Here is a 21174-nt window from a genome sequence, read left to right as displayed (position 1 = left end):
GTCTGAAAGGCTTGTAGCTGGAGGAACTATCGAGACATTTACGAGCATTTTGTTACTATTTCTGGAGCTTTCCTATTACTGGCCACTCAGCATGTCTTTCAACCCAGACTATTTTGGAGACTAATGGCACAGTGGCAAGCACTGCTGCCTCACAACGCCAGAGACCCGGGTTCAATTCCCGCCTCAGGCGACTGTCTGTGTGGAGTTTGCACATTCTCCCCGTGTCTGCGTGGGTTTCCTCCGGGTGCTCCGGTTTCCTCCCATGGTCCAAAAACGTGCAGGTTAGGTGAATTGGCCATGCTAAATTGCCCGTAGTATTAGGTGAAAGGGTAAATGTAGAGGAATGGGTATGAGTGGGTTGCTCTTTGGAGGGTCGGTGTGGACTTGTTGGGCCGAAGGGCCTGTTTCCACACTAAGTAATCTAATCTAATCTAAACCTCAATGTATACTCAAAAGACTGAGCAATGAAGGCTAAATGTCTTTTTTAACCATCCTGTCTATATATGATGCAAACTTTACAGAATTATATGCTTGCACCCCGAGGTCCCTCTGTTCTCCAGTAATTGTATAAGCCCAAGTGTTGTTTGTTGTACCAAAATGCAATGCCTCGAATTTATCCAGATTGAACTCCATCTGCCATTTTTCAGCCCATTGACCAATTTGATCAAGATCGCTTTGTAATCTCAGAGAACTTTCTTCACTGTCTACTATGCCACCAATATGCTCCTATGTGTCATCCCCAAACGTATTAACCATGCCTTTTAAATCCTCATCCAAATCATTTATATAAATGACAAACAAAAGAGGACCCAGAACTGAGCCTCCGACAATGCCGCCCAAACCCGCAACCACTCCCATCTAGAAGGACAAGGATCAGCAGATACATGGGAACACCACCCCCTGGAAGTTCCCCTCCAAGGCACTCACCGTCCTGACTTGGAAACATATAGCCATTCCTTCACTGTTACTGGTTCAAAATCCTGGAAATCCCTCCCCAGTGGCATTGTGGGTCTACCCAAACCGCACGATCGACAGCATTAAGACAATAAAGGCAACAAGCAATAGGAACAGGAGGAGACATTCTGCCACATGAGCCTGTGACGCCATTCAATAGGGGACCTGATACAGGTGTATAGGAATGATCTGACATTCCCCATGTCCACATTCCCCATAATAAGGTTCAAGAACAGAGTCTGCCAACCCCCTTGTCAAGGAGTAACTCGGGTCAGACAATAAATGCTGGCCTCACCTACATCCCATGACCGGAAAATAAACCTTACAGAGAGAGTGCGCTGTCACTCACCTGTTTGTACGTTTTCTCTGCTACACAGAGAATGAAGAAAACCATCCACGTCAGACAGAACCGTTCGAGAACATTAATGAGCACCAGGCTGAGCAGCAGTCCATCAGGACTTGCACCACAGGCAACTGTCAGGAACTCCGAGACCGAAGACGATGCCAGCTGCTCAACGTCCTTGTTTTGGAAAAGGCGGAATGCGAAGGGCAGCAAGGTAAGGATCATTGTCACCAAATATCCCAGGATGCGGTAACCATTCTCCTGCTCAAAGGTACTGGCCTGGAGGGATGTCAGGAAAACAGCTGCCTGTTACAAAGCATCGCAGGGCTGGGAAAGTGCAAGTAGAAAATAATGCAGGGAAGGGTGCAGAGGAAATTTACCAGAATCATGTTTGGGATGGAGCAGTTTAACAATGAGGAGAGGCTGGATAAACGGATTTTTTTTTCTGATCAGACAGCGGAGAGGGGACCTGATAGAGGTGTATAAGGTCATGAGGAGCATGGACAGGGTAGATAGAAGCAGCCGGTCCCCTTAGCTGCAGGGTCAATAACAAAGGGGGTATAAGTTTAAGATGAAGGGGAAAAGGGTTAGAAGGGATTTGAGAATTAAGCTTTTCACCCAGAGGGTGGTAGAGGTCTGTCTGGGAGGGGGGGCCCCGGTTAAAGCAGGAAACTTCACAACCTTTAAAAGGTACTTGGATGAGCACGTGAAAGGCTATCAGTCAAGTTCTGGAAAGTGGGATTAGTGTAGATAGGTCAGCATAGCCTCGATGGACCGAAGGGTCTCTTCTGTGGTGTGTGACGATGATTCACACTATATCACCTTCCCTGGGTCACCATCCCTTATAGCCCACCACCTACAGCAAAAGTCATCCTTAAAACCCCATAAGAGGTAGGAGCAAAATTAGGCCATTCGTCCCATAAGACCATAAGACATAGGAGTGGAAGTAAGGCCATTCGGCCCATCGAGTCTACTCCGCCATTCAATCATGGCTGATGGGCATTTCAACTCCACTTACCCGCATTCTCCCTGTAGCCCTTAATTCCTTGTGACATCAAGAATTTATCAATTTCTGCCTTGAAGACATTTAGCGTCCCGGCCTCCACTGCACTCTGCAGCAATGCATTCCATAGGCCCACCACTCTCTGGCTGAAGAAATGTCTCTGCATTTCTATTCTGAATTGACCCCCTCTAATTCTAAGGCTGTGTCCACGGGTCCTAGTCTCCTCGCCTAACGGAAACAATTTCCTAGCATCCACCCTTTCCAAGCCATGTATTATCTTGTAAGTTTCTATTAAGTCTCCCCTTAATCTTCTAAACTCCAATGAATACAATCCCAGGATCCTCAGCCGTTTCTCATATGTTAGACCAACCATTCCAGGGATCATCCGTGTGAATCTCCGCTGGACACGTTCCAGTGCCAGTATGTCCTTCCTGAGGTGTGGGGACCAAAACTGGACACAGTACTCCAAATGGGGCCTAACCAGAGCTTTATAAAGTCTCAGTAGCACAACGGTGCTTTTATATTCCAACTCTCTTGAGATAAGTGACAACATTGCATTCGCTTTCTTAATCACGGACTCAACCTGCATGTTTACCTTTAGAGAATCCTCGGCTAGCACTCCCAGATCCCTTTGTACTTTGGCTTTACGAATTTTCTCACCGTTTAGAAAGTAGTCTATGCTTTTACTCTTTTTGCCAAAGTGCAAGACCTCGCATTTGCTCACGTTGAATTCCATCAGCCATTTCCTGGACCATCGTTTGCTCGAGCCTCCCCACTTTGCCAATACGACCTGTCCACCCATCTACCATCTGCAAACTTAGCAACAATGCCCTCAGTTCCTTCATCTAGATTGTTAATGTATAATGTGAATAGTTGTGATCCCAACACTGACCCCTGTGGAACTGCACTCGGCATGGGCTGAATGTAACACTGTATTCTGCAGTGTTACCCTGATGTACCAATGTAAGATATGATTTGTCTGGTTAGCATGCAAAACAATACTTTTCACTGTGTCTCGGTACAATCTCGCGACAATCATAAATCAAATCAAATCCTGAAAAAAGTCTCTTTATCTCCACTCTCTGCCCTTTGCCAGTCAGCCAATCCTCGATCCATGCCAGACCATGGGGCTCTTAGGGAATAATCCGAGTTTCTCCAGCCTGGCTTCATCGCTGAAACTCTCCATCCCAGGTGACATCCTGGTGAATCTCTTCTGCACCTTTCCTCCTACTTTGGTCCTTTCCCGAAAACCTACTCCATCTACTTTGCCCTTTCCATGTTTCCTGGAACCTTCCGGCTCCTATCTTCCCCTCCGCTTTTGCCTACTCTCCTCAGCTCTATCCCCATCTCAACCATGACCATCCTCCAGCATGAGTCTTTACACCTCCCACCACCCCTCCACCTCGCTCTGAGTTCTCCCAGTTCTGGGTTTGTCCTGAACAAATTACACTCCAAGCTAATTTCACTCCCTCATCACAGTCCGCACCAATGTCGTCTTGCCTCGGAATACGCACCTTCTTCATAATCATTTCACTGATCTCCAGAACTGACATGTCAAACTTTTTACAGTCGTTCGCTTCCCAGACGATAGCACTGACCCGCTGGGAGGCTGTGCTGCTGCTGTATAGCCATTGTAAGTGGTTCTGAAAATAAAACACAGCAATTTTAGTTATGGCTACTTTTAAAAATTATTCACAGGGTGTAAGTGTTGCTGGCTGTGACAGCATTTACTGCACACCCCTAATTACCCAGAGGTTAGTTCAAGGTTAACTACACTGTTGTGGGTCTGGAGTCGCGTGTCGGCCAGATCAGATAAGGATGGCAGTTTCCTTCCCTAAAGGACATTAATGACCTTAAAGGAAACATTTTATTTTCCCCAATAATGTTCAGCTTCTAGGTTTTTACTGAATTCAAAGATCACCATCTGTATCTCTGGAACATTCGTTGGGTCTCTGGATTAACAGTCCAGTGATAATACCACCAGCCATCGCCTCCCATCTCTGAAACTGTTACTGTCCATCTCTCTGAAATAAAGCAGGAACCTTCGTCAGTAGATAGGGAAGGGCGCAGAGGCTGGAGGAGGTGACAGAGATAGGGAGGGAGGTGTAGGGGTCAGAGGAGGGTATAAGGATAGGGAGAAGGGTGTAGGGGCCGGAGAAGGGGACAGGGATAGGGAGGGGTGTAGGGGCTAGAGATGGGGACAGGGATAGGGAGGGGTGTAGGAGGCTGGGGGTGTTGACAGAGATCGGGAGGGGTGTAGGGGCTGGAGGAGGTTACAGAGATAGGGAGGGGGTATGGGGCTGGAGGAGATGATAGAGATAGGGAGGGGTGTAGGAGCACAGAGGTTTACACACTGTCGGGAATCTGGTGTCTAATCTACATCAACCATAAACCTATCGAGTGTAGAGACTGTTAAATTATACCATGATGATGCAGTGACCCAGTTCTAGAAAATGGCGATGGATCAAATTTGGATTAATGCGAGATTCGGTTTTGTCCAAAAATCATCCCTTCCCAGTGGGATAACCGGAAATTTTAAAGGAAGGCTTTGTTGGTTGCTCCGTGCTTAATTAGATCAGCAGCTTGTATCTGACCATCACTTGTCATCTGACTGTGCCATCCAGTGACACAGCAAGGGTGAATTCAGGCCTAGCTATGCCTCACCACTAGAGTTCCCATGAAAACGATGTGAAACACCTGTGAACATAGCTAATAGATTCGATGCCCTACAGTGTGGAAACAGACCCTTCGGTCCAACCAGTCCACACCGACCCTCTGTAGAGTAACCCACCCAGACCCATTTCCCTCTGACTAGCACTAAGAGCAATTTAGCATGGCCAATTCACCTGCCCTGCACATCTTTGGACTGTGGGAGGAAACCAGAGCACCCGAGGCGAATGTTGTTCCTCTTTTCAAGAAGGGTAATAGGGAAATCCCTGGCAATTACAGACCAGTCAGTCTTATGTCTGTGGTCAGCAAAGTTTTGGAAACAATTCTGAGGGATGGGATTGATGACTATTTGGCAAAGTATAGTGTGATTAAAGGCAGTCAGCATGGCTTTGTGACGGGCAGGTCATGCCTCACAAATCTTATTGAGTTCTTTGAGGAGGTATCAAGACAGGTCGACGACAGTCGAGCAATGGATGTGGTGTATATGGATTTCAGCAAGGCATTTGATAAGGTTCCCCATGGTAGTCTCATTCATAAAGTCAGGGAGTATGGAATACAGGGAGATTTGGCTATCTGGATTTAGAATTGGCTGGCTGACAGAAGGCAGAGAGTAATTGTAGATGGAAAGTATTCTGCCTGGAGGTCAGTGGTGAGTGGGATCCTGCAGGGCTCTGTTCTTGGGCCTCTGCTCTTTGTAGTTTTTATAAATGACCTGGATGAGGAGGTTGAGGGGTGGGTTAGTAAATTTTCAGATGACACAAAGGTTGGAGGTGTCGTCGATAGTATAGAGGGCTATTGCAGGCTGCAGCGTGACATAGACAGGATGCAGAGCTGGGCTGAGAAATGGCAGATGGAGTTCAACCTGAATAAATGTGAAGTGATGCATTTTGGAAGGTCGAACTCGAACGCTGAATATCGGATTAAAGGCAGGATTCTTGGCAGTGTGGAGGAACAGAGGGATCTGGGTGTGCAATTACATAGATCCCTCAAAGTTGCCACCCAAGTGGATAGGATTATTAAGAAAGCATATGGTATTTTGACTTTCATTAACAGGGGTATCAAGTTTAAGAGCCGTGAGGTTTTGCTGCAGCTCTACAAGTCCCTGGTGAGGCCACACTTGGAATATTGTGTCCAGTTCTGGTCGCCCTACTATAGGAAAGATACAGAGGCTTTGGAGAGGGTGCAAAGAAGGTTTACCAGGATGCTGCCTGGACTGGAGGGCTTGCCTTATGAATAAGCTCGGACTTTTCTCTCTGGAGAGAAGGAGGAAGACAGGAGACCAGATCCAGGTGTACAAAATAATGAGGGGAATAGATAGAGTCAATAACCAGAGACTTTTCCCCCAGGGCAGGATTGACTGGTACGAGAAGTCACAGTTTGAAGATATTAGGAGGAAGGTATAAAGGAGACAGAAGTAGGTTCTTTACACAGAGAGTTGTGAATGCATGGAATGCATTGCCAGCTGTGGTGGTGGAGGCAGAGTCATTAGGGACATTTAAGCGACTACTGGACATGGATAGCAGTGAGTTGAGGGGTGCGTAGGTTAAGTTACTATATTTTACATTAGGAGTAAGTCTCAGCACAACACTGTGGGCCTATTCTGCACTGTATGGTTCTATGTTCTATGAAACCCACGCTGACACGGGGAGAATGTGCAAACTCCACACAGACAGTTGCCCGAGGCTAGAATCAAACCTGGGACCCTGGTGCTGTGAAGCAGCAGTGCTAACCACTGAGCCACCGTACCATACTGCAGGAACGTTAAAAGTGTGTTTGATGGAAGCTAACCCAGTGATTGAGAGATTATGGTGAGAAATGGACATTAATAACAAGCAGAGGATTTCCCCATTGAGCTCTTCAGCCATTCTGAAACATGAGACAAACTGGGGACAGTTCTGACAAATAGCTGCTGCTTGTTTAATAGCAGTCGTTAAAATCCAGCAACATTCCTGGTGCTGGAGAAAGAATTTATATCATAAAGTCTATTCACAACATTGACTTTTTTGTCTTATATAAAAATATCTAAATAAAACTACATATATACATATATACCACAGGTGAAAGGAAAAAAGAATAAACTCCAGCCACTCGCCTCTAGTCTGAACTCTATCCTGTGTCATTACCCTCCCTCTGAGCCAGGAGGGTCAGGTCCCACTTGCTCCTGAGGTGGGGGCAGTAACACACACCAATCACTGGCTCCCTGCTTCCACCTGGTCTCAGACATTCCTGCCAATTCCATTCGATTATAACATTCCCTGTGGAAAGGTAGAGGTGAGAATGCCTATCCCACACATTGAAGAATGTTTGATAACGTGGTGCAAGCAGCTCAAGTAGAGAATATTCCCATTTCTGATCGAATCCTGTAGGAAAGGGGGGCATGGAGCCAGTGTGTGGGCAAATCAGGTTAGGCAGTGACATCAATTCCGGAAAAGGGTCACGGCACTCCGAGTGGCTCAGTGGTGAATACTGCTGCCTCACAGCGCCAGGGACCCGGGTTTGATTCCAGCCTCAGGTGACTGTCTGTATGGAGTTTACACATTCTCCCCGTGTCTGTGGTGATGGGGACATTGTCTGTCATCAAATCTGCCCGTTCAATCTTGCCCATCACTGCAGCGAAGCTGGCACCCTTACCTGGTCTGGTCTACATGTGACTCCAGACCCTGAGCTCCGTTCTGAAAAAATCCCGCAAGGTCACTTCGTTGCATTCGAAGCAGTTGCTCACCCCCACCATCTCGAAGAGAACCAGAAGTGGGCAGTAAATGCTGGTTTTGCAAGACCCACCCGCAATCCTGTGAATGAATTTAAAATTATACAGACCGCAGGCAGCCATTCGCCTTTCTGACTGGTGCTAGCTCCTTGATTGATAATGTTATGGGGTGTTCTACAACATTAAGGAAGTCTGCACCAATACAAAGTTATTGAAAGAGCTGGACAGTTGCTCTCCAGCCAGGAGGACTCACCTGTTGGTTTGCCTCCTCTGTTGGGGTCTTCTTGGACCGAGTCGGTCTGTGTACGCCCTCACACTCACTCTCACTGGAGTAAGAGGAATGGCACCGGGGTCCATTGAGGAGGTCATCCCACAACATGTCCTCTGTCTCGGAACCGTGCTGGCTACTCTCCGATGCTGGCTGTGACCTGTCACAGGTCAGGGAGCTGAAGGTCATATAGGACTTAGAACTGTTCTGAAAGATATGGAAGCATTTTAATGATAAAGCATTTAGCAAACAAGAGGCTTTCTGTACACAGACCTGCTGCACAACAAAATCCTGTCAACACATCAGCCAGAGGTGGAACTAATCACTGTAAAAGTTAACTCCAGCATAGTCAGAGAAAGAACAATGTTGATTACTTACCAACGCGTAGTTTATACAAATCCAGCTCTCACCAAGTGTAAGAACGACAAGCTGTTTAACAACTGTTCATGTGGAGAATGTTGACAATAAAGGAGAAAGCAAGATTCTCTTCACTCATGAGGAGACAGTAAAAGGATGGCAGATGCTGGAAGCCAGAGTCAATAGACGGGAAACTGGAAAGGCACAGCAGGTCAGGCAGCATCCGAGGAGCAGGAGTGTCAATATTTGAAAGGGGTTGGGACTAAAACCTGCCACTCAAGTTGAGATAGGGTTGTTAAGAAGGTGTATGGTGTTTTGGTTTACATTAACAGGGGGATTGAGTTTAAGAGCTGCAAAGTTTTGCTGCAGCTCTATAAAACCTTGGTTAGACCACACTTGGAATATTGTGTCCAGTTCTGGTCATCTCAGTATAGGAAGGATATAAATGCCATAGAGAGGATGCAGAGGAGCTTTACCAGGATGCTGCCTGGATTGGAGGGCTTTTCTTATGAAGAGAGATTGAGTGAGCTAGGGCTTTTCACACTGGGAGAGAAGAAGGAAGAGAGGTGACTTGATAGAGGTGTACAAGGGAATGAGAGGCTTAGAGACAGTAGATAGCCAGAGACTTTTCCCCAGGGCAAAAATGGCTGTCATGAGGGGTCATAATTTTAAGGTGATTGGAGGAAGGTTTAGGGGAGATGTTAAAGGTAGGTTCTTTACACAGAGAGTGGTGGGTGTGTGGAATGCACTGCCAGCAGTGGGAGTAGAGTCAGAGACATTAGGGACATTTAAGCAACTGCTGGAGAAGCACATGGACGGCAGTAAATTGAGGGGTGTCTGGGTTAGGTTGGTCTTAGATTAAGATAAATGCTTGGCACAACACTGTGGGCCGAAGGGCCTGTACTGTGCTGTACTGTTCTATGTTCTATCCTCAGATGCCCGCTGTGTTTTTCCAGTTTCACATCTATTGACCCTTCCCTTCAGGAACATTTTGACCAAGGAATTTATCAACTCAGCTCAGGAGTGATATACACTCCAACCAGTTCACGTTTGACAGAAGTAAACATCACTCCATACTGTGTGGTTCAAGGGCAGAAGTATTATCTCAGAAATGAAATTACAGATTTGATAGACAGCAAGAGAGAATAAGCTCCTGTTACCTCGATTGGTCAACCCAAAAAATGTCTTGTTCTCAGCACTGCCCACTGCTAGTAGATTCTCTAAGTGCACAGCAGCATCAGACCCTCACCCTGATTGGATAATCCTCCACACAGTGCGGAGGTGCAGGTGCTGGACTGGGATGGACACAGTCAGAAGCCACAGGACACCAGGTTATAGTCCAACAGATTTATTTGAAAGCACCAGCTTTTGGAGCGCTGCTCCTTCAGCTGGCGCAGTGAGAGAGATGCTCACAGAGAATTTATAGGCAGAGATCAATGGGCAGAGTGATCAAAAGATCATATAAATGTGTGAGTGGAGTGTCAACAGACTGAATAATAAGTCTCTGCAGATGATGAAGAGTGTCAGACAGTGTGAGTAAAGTAGTGAGTAAATGCTGCAGATCAGAGTCAAGATTAGAGTGGAGCTGGAAAAAAGCACTTCCTGGGCTTCCTGACAAAGGGCTTTTGCCCAAAATGCCGATTTTCCTGCCCCTCGGGTGCTGCCTGATGTGCTGTGCTTTTCCAGCACCACTCTAACCTTGGTAGGAGTAAAGTGTCAACAGCTGAATAGCAAGGGAAGGTATGACCTGTAATCCGACGAATTGAGGCAGAGAGATAATTACAAAAAATTAAAAATAATGCGGTGCTGGAAAAAAACCAAATGGCCAGAATAGCATGATAGGGATAAGAGTCACTTGCCGAGAGACAAACCAAAGTAATAAATAATTTAAAACAGTACGAACTAATTACGGGAGAGAGACCATAACAGGTAATCAAGGTGATGGTAGACGAGAGTGAGTACAGCAGATGCTGGAGTTCAGAGTCTATATTAGAATGGTGCTGGAAAAGCACAGCAGGTCAGGCAGCATCCGACGAGCAGGAAAATCGACTTTTTGGGCAAAAGTCCTTCATCAGGATTTTCCTACTCCTCAGATGCTGCCTGACCTGCTATCAAGGAGATGGTGTCAAGAAGGGACAGGAAGGAAGGTTTTACACTGACCAGTGTGGTGAGGTTACATGCTCCACACTGTCAGTGAGCTGGATTGAGGGACGGCACTGATAGTGTGAGACAGAAGGCACAGCAGCTCTGGGTCTAGGTTCCAATCCAGGGACTTGAGCACATTCCCCACGCAAACACAACCGTACAGAGGGAGTGCCGACCTGTCAGAGGATCAGTACTGAGAGTGCTGCACTGTCAGAGGGTCAGTACTGAGGGAGTTACGCCCTGTTAGAGTATCAATACAGAGGGAGTGCTGCACGGTCAGGGTGTCAGTACTGAGGGAGAGCCGTCCTGTTAGAAGGTCAGTATTGAGGGTGTGCAGCACTGTCAGAGGGTCAGTGCGGAGGGAATGCTGCACTATCAGAGGGTCAGTACTGAGGGAATGCTGCATTGTCAGAGGGTCAGTACTGAGGAAGTGCTGCACTGTCAGAGGGTCAGTGCTGAGGGAGTGCCGCACTGTCAGAGGGTCAGTACTGAGGAAGTGCTGCACTACAAGAGGGTCAGTACAAAGGGATTGTTGCACTGTCAGAGGATCAGTACAGAGGGAGAACTGCACTGTCAGAGGGTCAGTACTGAGGGAGAGCCGTCCTGTTAGAAGGTCAGTATAGAGGAAGTGATGCACTGTCAGAGGATCAGTACAAAAGGAATGCTGCACTGTCAGAGGGTCAGTACTGAGGGAGTTCCGCCCTGTTAGAGGATATGTGCAGGAGGAATGCTGTGCTGTCAGAGGGTCCGTACAGAGGGAGTGCTACACTGTCAGAGGGTCAGTACTGAGGGAGTGCTGCACTGTCAGAGGGGCAGTACTGAGGGAGTGCTGCACTGTCAGAGGGGCAGTACTGAGGGAGTGCTGCACTGCCAGAGGGTAGTACAGAGGGAGTGCTGCACTGTCAGAGGGTCAGTTCTGAGGGAGTGCCGTCCTGTAAGAGGATCAGTATAGAGGGAGTGCTGCATTGTCAGAGGGTCAGTACTGAGGGAGTGCTGCACTGTCAGAGGTGCTGTACTGAGGGAGTGCCACGCTGTCAGACGGTCAGTACTGAGGGAGTGCTCCACTGTCAGGGGATCAGTACTGAGGGAGTTACGCCCTGTTAGAGGATCAATACAGAGGGATTGCTGCACGGTCAGGGCGTGAGTACTGAGGGTGTGCTGCACTGTCAGAGGGTTAGTACTGAGGGAGAGCCGTCCTGTTAGAAGGTCAGTACAGAGGGGGTGATGCACTGTCAGAGGATCAGTACAAAAGGAATGCTGCACTGTCAGAGGGTCAGTACTGAGGGAGTCCCGCCCTGTTAGAGGATCAGTACAGGAGGAGTGCCGCCCTGTCAGAGGGTCAGTACTGAGGGAGTGCTGCACTGTCAGAGGGTCAGTACTGAGGGAGTGCTGCACTGTCAGAGGGTCAGTACTAAGGGAGTGCTGCTCTGTCAGAGGGTCAGTACTGAGGGAGTGCTGCACTCTCAGAGGGTCAGTACACAGGGGAGTGCTGCACTGTTAAAAGATCAGTACAGAGGGAGTGCTGCACTGTCAGAGGTTCAGTACTGAGGGAGTGCTGCTCTGTCAGAGGGTTAGTACAGAGGGAGTAATGTTCTGTCAGAGAGTCAGTACTGAGGGAGTGCTGCACTGTCATAGGGTCAGTACGAGAGGGAATGATGCACTGAAAGAAGGGCCAGTACAGAGGGAAAGTTGCACTGTGAGAGGGTCAGCAGAGAAGGAGTGATGCACTGTCAGAGGGTAAGTACTGAGGGGGTGCCGACCTGTTAGACGGTCAGTACTGAGGGAGTGCTGCATTGTCAGTGGGTCAGTACAGAGGGAGTGCGGCACTGTCAGACAGTCAGTATTAAGGGAGTGCCGCCCTGTCAGAGGGTCAGTACTGAGGGAGTGCTGCACTGTCAGAGGGTCAGTACTGAGGGAGTGCTGCACTGTCAGAGGGTCACTACTGAGGGAGTACTGCACTACTAGAGGGTCAGTAGAAAGGGAGTGCTGCACTTTCAGTGGGTCAGTACTGAGGGAGTGCTGCACTGTCAGAGGGTCAGTACAAAAGGAATGCTGCACTGTCAGTGGGTCAGTACTGAAGGAGTCCCACCCTGTTAGAGGATCAGTACAGAGGGAGTGCCACCCTGTCAGAGGGTCAGTACTGAGTGAGTGCTGCACTGTTAGTGGGTCAGTACTGAGGGAGTGCTGCACTGTTAGTGGGTCAGTACTGAGGGAGTGCTGCTCGGTCAGAGGGTCAGTACTGAGTGAGTGCTGCACTGTTAGTGGGTCAGTACTGAGGGAGTGCTGCACTGTCAGAAGGTCAGTACTGAGTGAGTGCTGCACTATTAGTGGGTCAGTACTGAGGGAGTGCTGCTCGGTCAGAGGGTTAGATTAGATTAGATTACTTACAGTATGGAAACAAGCCCTTCGGCCCAACAAGTCCACACCGAACCGCCGAAGCGCAACCCACCCATACCCCTACATTTACCCCTTACCTAACACTACGGGCAATTTAGCATGGCCAATTCACCTGACCCGCACATCTTTGGACTGTGGGAGGAAACCGGAGCACCCGGAGGAAACCCACGCAGACACAGGGAGAATGTGCAAACTCCACACAGTCAGTCACCTGAGTCGGGAATTGAACCCGGGTCTCTGGCGCTGTGAGGCAGCAGTGCTAACCACTGTGCCACCGTGCCGCCCACAAATACAGAGGGAGTAATGTGCTGTCAGAGGGTCAGTACTGAGGGAGTGCTGCACTGTCAGAGGGTCAGTACTGGGGGAGTGCTGCACTGTCAGAGGGTCAGTACTGAGTGAGTGCTGACCTGTTAGAGGGTCAGTACAGAGGGAGTGATGCACTGTCAGACGGTCAGTATTAAGGGAGTGCCGCCCTGTCAGAGGGTCAGTACTGAGGGAGTACTGCACTGTCAGAATGTCAGTACTGAGGGAGTGCTGCACTGTCAGAGGGTTACTACTGAGGGAGTGCTGCACTACTAGAGGGTCTGTACAAAGGCAGTGCTGCACTACTAGAGGGTCAGTAGAAAGGGAGTGCTGCACTTTCAGTGGGTCAGTACTGAGGTAGTGCCGAACTGTTAGAGGTATAGTACAGAGGGAGTGATGCACTGTCAGAGGGTCAGTACAGACGAAGTGCTGCGCTGTCAGAAGGTCTGCATTGAGGGAGTGATGCACTGTCAGAGGGTCAGTACAGAGAGAGTGATGCACTGTCAGAGGGCCAGTACAAAGGGAGTGCGGCACTGTCAGAGGGTCAGTACAGAGGGAGTGCGGCAATGTCAGAGAGTCAGTATTGAGGGAGTGTTGCCCTGGCAGAGGGTCAGTACTGAGGGAGTGCTGCTCTGTCAGAGGGTTAGTACAGAGGGAGTAATGTGCTGTCAGTGGGTCAGTCCTGAGGGAGTGCTGTACTGTCAGAGGGTCAGTACTGAGGGAGTGCTGCACTGTCAGAAGGTCAGTACTGAGGGAGTGCTGCACTATCAGAGGATCTGTACTGAGGAAATGCTGCACTGTCAGAGGGTTACTACTGAGGGAGTGCTGCACTACTAGAGGGTCCGTAGAAAGGGAGCGCTGCACTTTCAGTGGGTCAGTACAGAGGGAGTGCCGACCTGTTAGAGGGATAGTACAGAGGCAGTGATGCACTGTTAGAGGGTCAGTACACAGGGAATGCTGCACTGTTAGAGGGTCAGTGCAGACGAAGTGCTGCGCTGTCAGAAGGTCTGCACTGAGGGAGTGCCGCACTGTCAGAGTGTCAGTATTGAGGGAGTGCCGCCCTGTCAGAGGGTCAGTACTGAGGGAGTACCGCACTATCAGAGGGTCAGTACAGAGGGATTGCTGCACTACTAGAGGGTCAGTAGAAAGGGAGTGCTACACTGTCAGAGGGTCAGTACTGAGGGAGTGCTGCACTGTCAGAGGGTCAGTACTGAGGGAGTGCCGACCTGTTAGAGGGACAGTACAGAGGGAGTGCTGCACTGTCAGAGGGTCAGTACACAGGGAATGCTGCACTACTAGAGGGTCCGAATAAAGGGAGTGCTGCACTGTCAGAGGGTCAGTACTGAGGGAGTGCTGCACTGTTAGAGGGTCAGTACACAGGGAATGCTGCACTGTTAGAGGGTCAGTGCAGACGAAGTGCTGCGCTGTCAGAAGGTCTGCACTGAGGGAGTGCCGCACTGTCAGAGTGTCAGTATTGAGGGAGTGCCGCCCTGTCAGAGGGTCAGTACTGAGGGAGTACCGCACTATCAGAGGGTCAGTACAGAGGGATTGCTGCACTACTAGAGGGTCAGTAGAAAGGGAGTGCTACACTGTCAGAGGGTCAGTACTGAGGGAGTGCTGCACTGTCAGAGGGTCAGTACTGAGGGAGTGCCGACCTGTTAGAGGGACAGTACAGAGGGAGTGCTGCACTGTCAGAGGGTCAGTACACAGGGAATGCTGCACTACTAGAGGGTCCGAATAAAGGGAGTGCTGCACTGTCAGAGGGTCAGTACTGAGGGAGTGCTGCACTGTCAGAGGGTCAGTACAGAGGGAGTGCTGCACTGTCAGAGGGTCAGTACTGAGGGAGTGCTGCACTGTTAGTGGGTCAGTGCAGAGGGAGTGCTGCACTGTCAGAGGGTCAGTACAGAGGGAGTGCTGCCCTGTCAGAGGGTCAGTACTGAGGGAGTGCTGCACTGTTAGAGGGTCAGTACTGAGGGAGTGCTGCACTGTTAGTGGGTCAGTGCAGAGGGAGTGCTGCACTGTCAGAGGGTCAGTACAGAGGGAGTGCTGCACTGTCAGAGGGTCAGTACTGAGGGACTGCTGCACTGTTCGAAGTACCAGCTTTTTTATTGAAATGTTAAACCAAAGGCCCATCTAATCTTTGCTGGATATGAAAAATCCCATACTACAGAGAGTTATTCCTGGGGTTCTGACCAATCAGCCTCTCTCGGTGTCATAAGAACAGTTTCCTGGATCACTGTCACGTGGTTCTTTATGGGATCCTGCTGTGCTAAAATTGACTGCTGTGATCCCTACCTTAAAGCAGTAATGACTCTCTGAAAGGATGGCATAGTGGCTCAGTGGTTAGCACTGCTACCTCACAGCACCAGGACCTGGGTTTGATTCCAGCCTCAGGCGTCTGTCTGTGTGGAGTTTGCACGTTCTCCCCGTGTCTGTGCGGGTTTCCTCCCACAGTCCTGGGATGCTCAGGCGAGGTGGATTAACCATGGGGAAATACAGGGTTCAAAAGTGGGGGGAATGGGGGGGGGGTTATCTGGGTGGGATGCTCTCCAGAGGGTCGCCCTGGACTTGATGATCCAAATGACCTGCTTCTACGCTGTAGGAATCCGATTAAAAAGTACTTCACTTGATGTAAAGCAGAGTCTGAGGGGTGGAAAAGGAACTCTAAACCCAACTTTCTCTCAGCATCATCCCAACTTGCATCTGAACTCATTCTCCTTTCTAAACCCCAGTGAATATAGTCCTAACTGACCCAGTCAGTCACGCTGGATAAACATGAAGGAGAGAGGGATCGAGAGCTGTGCTGAAGAGGTGAGGGTGAGGAACAGTCTTGTGTGGAGTATGAGTGCTAAAGTAGAGCGGTTGGGCTAAATGGCCTGTTTCTTCACTCGGAACCTTTGCCTGTTCTCTCAGGCTGCTAGGCAAATCTGCTTCAAGCTGGTATAAAAACAGAAAGTGCTAGAGAAATTCAGCAGGCCTGACAGCATCAACCAGCTGTATCCCTCACTGTCATTTTCTCTCTATCTTCACATACCTGCTCATTCCTTCCCTCCTCCCATCACCCCACTCCTGTCTTCAGCATATACACCATCTTTTTCCAGCTCGTATCAGTTCTGAAGAAGTCATGCCAGACCCGAAACACTAACTCTGTTTCTCTCTCCATGGATACTGCCAGACCTGCTGAATTTCTCCAGCACTTTCTGTTTTTATACCAGCTTGAAGCAGATTTGTCACACAGGCCGAGAGAACAGGCAATGGTTCCAAGTGAAGAAACAGGCCATTCAGCCCAACCGCTCTACTTTAGCACTCATACTACACACAAGACTGGTTCCTCACCCTCACATCTTCATGTGTATTCAGCGTGATTGACTGGGGTTTAGAAGGTTGGGGGGGGTGGGGGTGTGGAGGTGTATGTGTTGGACTAGGACCAGGCAGACTAAACTCAGAAAGGATGACCGCAGAGTCCCCCAGGGCTCACAGGGCAGACCATTTAGGACTGAGATGAGGAGAAATGTCTTCACCCAGAGGGTGGGGAGCTGGGGGAATTCACTGCCACAGAAAGTGGTTGAGGCCAAAGCATTGAATGTTTTCAAGAAGGAATTAGATACAGTTCTTTGGGCTAAAGAGAACTAACAATATGGGCAGAAAGCTGGAACCGGGGACTGAATTGGATGATCAGCTGTGATCATATTGACATGGCAGAGTAGGTTTGAAGGGCCGAATGGTCTACTGCTGCTTCTATTCTATATGTTCCCTTTAAATGGGTGAATATTACTCACCTCAGCACTCCTTGTGTGAGTGAGTTCCACAGTCTCTCAGGTTAAAGGAGATTCTTCTGTATTCCCAATTAGATTTCTCAGTGAATGTTTGATATTGATGGCTCTGAAAGCCATTTTCTCTGTGGCTATGCAATCAAACATTCCCCCGATTTCTGGAGAAAAAGTCCCCTCCCCATCCCTGCTCCTGATGACCAATCCCCTTCACTGTCAGTAATTAGAAACGGAACCAAGAGCGATATGAGGAACATCTAAAGTCACACAGCAAGTGGTTTGGGTCTAGCAACGCACTGCCTGGGGATATGCTGGAGGCAGCTTCAATTAAGGCAGAATCAAACTGTAACCTGCAAAGGAGGAAGGTGCAGGGGCGTGGGAAACAGCTAGGAGAGTGACCCAGAGAGGTGAGAGCTGGTGTAGACACAATAGGACACATGGCTTCCTTCTGTGCTTTGTAACAGTTTTGTGATTCACTCCAGGAGCCCCCTGAGTTAGGGGTGAGGCACATTACTCTCACACCTTGGCACCTGCCAACTGGATTCATCCAGTGATGTAAATAGTGCACTTCCTTCTCACTGAATTAGTACCATTCCCCCCAGCTCCTACCCACTGCCGGAGAGTAGGCCAAGAGCAATGAAAACTCACTCATGTCTAAGATTCAGGGTCAAGTTGACCCAGCCCTAAGCCAGTGCCACGTATTTGTTAAATTCACTGGAGCTATTCATACCTGAGCCGGGAGTGTCGACTCAACCTCAGAGTCCACTAAACTGTCCGAGTCTCGTTTTGGAATCTCCCATCTTGGAATGATTTCTCCACTCTATAAGTTGATGGAAAAGGGAGATGGTTGTAACAAAGGCGGTGCTCAGGTTAAATTACTGTGCTTTATTTCATATTCATTCAGAGGAAGTGGGCAGTGTTGGCTGCCCATCCCTAGTTGCCCCTTGAGAAGGAGGTGGTGAGCTGACTTCTTGAACCGCTGCAGTCCGCCTGCTGGGAGTTGACCCTCAATGCCCTAAGGGAGGGAATTCTAGGATTCTGATCCAGCCACACTGAAGGAACTCACCAGAACGAAGGACCCGATACCCAGCATGAGCAAAACCAACGTTATGTGCAAAATCCCATGCAAGGACTGCACAAAACACTACATAGGACAAACAGGAAGACAGCTAACGATCCGCATCCATGAACACCAACTAGCCACGAAACGACATGACCAGCTATCCTTAGTAGCCACACACGCAGATGACAGGCAACATGAATTCGACTGGGACAACATTACTATTATAGGACAAGCCAAACAGAGAACAGCCAGGGAATTCCTAGAGCCATGGCACTCATCCACTGATTCAATCAACAAACACATTGACCCGGACCCAATATACCGGCCACTGCAGCGGACAGCTGGAACTGACAACCGGAAGTGGCAGATACAAACCACTATAAATGCTGGAGGAAACATCACAGAAGCGCTTCACAGGAGGCCCCCAAGCACTGAGGATGTCACCTAGACAGGGGGCGAAACGTTTGCAACACAAATTCCCAGCTCAGCGAACAGAACCACAACAATGAGCACACGAGCTACAAATCTTCTCCCAAACTTTGAACACTGAAGGAATGCCAACACATTTCCAAGTCAGGACGGTGAGTGACTTGGAGAAAGTGCGGACCGCAGATGCTGGAGATCAGAGTCCAGATTAGAGTGGTGCTGGAAAAGCACAGCCGGTCAGGCAGCATCCGAGGAGCAGGAGAATCGACATTTTGGGCATAAGCCACTTGGAGGGGAACTTGCAGGAGGTTGTGTTCCCATGTATCTGCAGCCCTTGTCCTTCTAGGTGGAAGTGGTCATGGGCTTGGAAAGTATTGCCTGAGAAGCCCTGGTTAGTTCCTGCAGTGCATCTTGTAGTACACACTGCTGTTCCTGAATGTCAGTCGTGGAGGAAGTAAATATTTAAGGTGATAGTTGGGGTGATGATCAAGCAGGCTGCTTTGCCCTGGATGGTGTCAAGCTTCTTGTGTGTTGTTGGAGCTGCCCCCATCCAGTCGAGTGGGGAGTATTCCCTCACCCTCCTGACTTGTGCCTTGTCGATGGTGGACAGGCTTTGCGGAATCAGGAGGGGAGTTACTCGCCGCAGTATTCCCAGCCTCTGACCTGCTCTTGGAGCCAGTGTATTTTTAATGGCCAGTCCAGTTGAGTTTCTGAACAATGATAACCTCCAAGCTGCTGTTTGGTAAAGGGGTCAGTGACAATAAGGTCACAAGAAATCCATGATAACAAAAACTGAAACACAGTCTGGTGAAGAGGCACTGAACTCAAAACATTAACTCTGCCTTCTCCCTACAGCTGCTAGACCTGCTGAGTTTTGCCAACAATTTCTGTTTTGTTTCACACCTCCAGCATCTGCAGTTTTTTATTTTTACTGACACCTGTGGGGTTGGGGACCTCCCGAGGAGACTGGTGTGGATTCTCCATAACACTTCTGGCTGCAATTGTTGCAAATACACCAGCCTTCTCTTTTGCACCAATGGGTTAGGCTCCGCCCTCAAAAAGGATGGGGATGTTGGTGGAGATTTTTCCTCCAATGAGTTCTTTAATTATCCACCACCACTCACTGCTGGATGTGGCAGGACTGCAGAGCTTCGATCGGATCTGTTGTTGTGGGATTACTTAGCTCTGTCTGCCATTTGCTGCTGGTGCTGTTTGGTTTGCAGGTAATCCTGTTTGACGGCTTCACCAGGGTGACACCTCATTTTCAGGTGCTGCTCCTAGCACGCCCTCCTACACTCTCCATTAAACCAAGGTTGATCCCCTGGCTTGATGGTAATGGTTGAGTGGGGGACACAGATTGTGCTGGAGTACAGTTCTGCTGCTGTTGATGGCCTACAGTGCATCATCGATACCCAGTCTATTTAAAAGAGACCTATTTAAAATCTATGATGTTTAGCACGGTCATAGTGCAACACAACATCATGCAGAGTATTCTCAATGTGAAAATGGGACTTCATCTCCACACATGGATATCTGCAGCCAGCAGACTGGTGAGGATTGGATTGAGTCTGTTTTTCCCCTTTGTTGCCATGGTTAATCTGTACGGAGGTGATTAGCTCAGGCAGTAGTGCAGCTGATGAGCCGTTCTTGGCGATGCACAGGGTGGTCCCCCACCAGTCTCCCTCAGTGTTTCCTCCATGCAGTGTTCAGCAGGAAGGAGGGGAGGGCTGGACAGAAGATCCACTCCAGCCCCAAACCCCATTGGGATGGACCCTTTTCCTATCCATCTTAACCAGTTACGTATTTCAGAGAACTCAGCAACACCCTCCGGTGTGACCCTCCAATGTGACCCTCCGGTGTGACCCTCCAGTGCGCAATTCTAATTTGGACAGAAATGGGATTATAGGTGAGACAGTAAACAAGAGAGGAGAAGTCCCTAGGTTACCTTTGCTGCTCCCAGAGTTTGGACCTGGGTTTTCTTTCTGAGGTGTAACGTGAAGTTGTTCAAAGTGACTTCTCTGCTTTGCTGAAGTAATAGCCGTCGTGACTGGCTCTCCGTATCCTCACTGGAATTCTCATCAGAGACACGGCTCCTCGTTCGACAGTGAGCACCCTGTAAGCATTGCACAGCGTTTCAAACTCAGCTCATTCCCATTGCTAACGTCAGAAACAGGCAACCTCTCTCAAGAATTACATTTTTGATTTTTTTTTCTTAAAAGAGATTAAAACATGAGTGAGCAGGCCACACCAATGAATCCCATGCCTTTTTAACCCATTCACTGGTTATCCAAGTATCAGCAAACAATCTATTTGATAATTTACTAGATTAGCCAATCTAGCAGTTGTTTAGCATATTACGAACAGATCTCCAAGGTAACCAACGTGCCATTCTGCAAACTTCACACCATCCGATCTACAGTATGATATTCAGGACAGGAAACAAAGGGAGGGTCAAAGGGGTTGAGGTATACAATTACATCACCCCCCTCACAGGAGGATGAGAGTAGGGAGAACAGGGTCAGGATTTCATGGTCACAGGAGTGTGCTGGCAGACAGCAAGCTGGTTTGAAGTGTGTCTACTTCAACGCCAGGAGTATTCGGAATAAGGTAGGTGAGCTTGCAGCATGGATAGGTACCTGGGACTTCAATGTTGTGGCCATTTCAGAGGCATGAATAGAGCAGGGACAGGAATGGATGATGCAGGTTCCACGGTTTAGATTTTTCATTAAGAACAGGGAAGGTGGTAAAAGAGGGGGAGGTGTGGCTTT

General features: G+C 48.9%; 1 protein-coding gene across 3 annotated transcripts in view; it reads right to left on the bottom strand.

The window, feature by feature from the left end:
- LOC132828134 (protein PHTF1-like) overlaps positions 1–21174 on the bottom strand; it is a 46586-nt gene that overhangs the window by 6629 nt on the left and 18783 nt on the right. For all 3 annotated transcript variants that reach the window (XM_060845047.1, XM_060845048.1, XM_060845049.1), the window contains 5 exons: positions 20352–20519; positions 17648–17737; positions 7931–8152; positions 3815–3943; positions 1304–1576 (listed from right to left, as the gene is read on the bottom strand). In XM_060845047.1, the coding sequence (XP_060701030.1) occupies positions 1304–1576; positions 3815–3943; positions 7931–8152; positions 17648–17737; positions 20352–20519 (882 nt within the window). The remainder of the gene's footprint in view (positions 1–1303; positions 1577–3814; positions 3944–7930; positions 8153–17647; positions 17738–20351; positions 20520–21174) is intronic.

This window comes from Hemiscyllium ocellatum, chromosome 26, assembly GCF_020745735.1.
Source record: "Hemiscyllium ocellatum isolate sHemOce1 chromosome 26, sHemOce1.pat.X.cur, whole genome shotgun sequence".
NCBI classification, from domain to species: domain Eukaryota; kingdom Metazoa; phylum Chordata; class Chondrichthyes; order Orectolobiformes; family Hemiscylliidae; genus Hemiscyllium; species Hemiscyllium ocellatum.
This window is presented reverse-complemented; position numbering and strand designations above follow the sequence as displayed.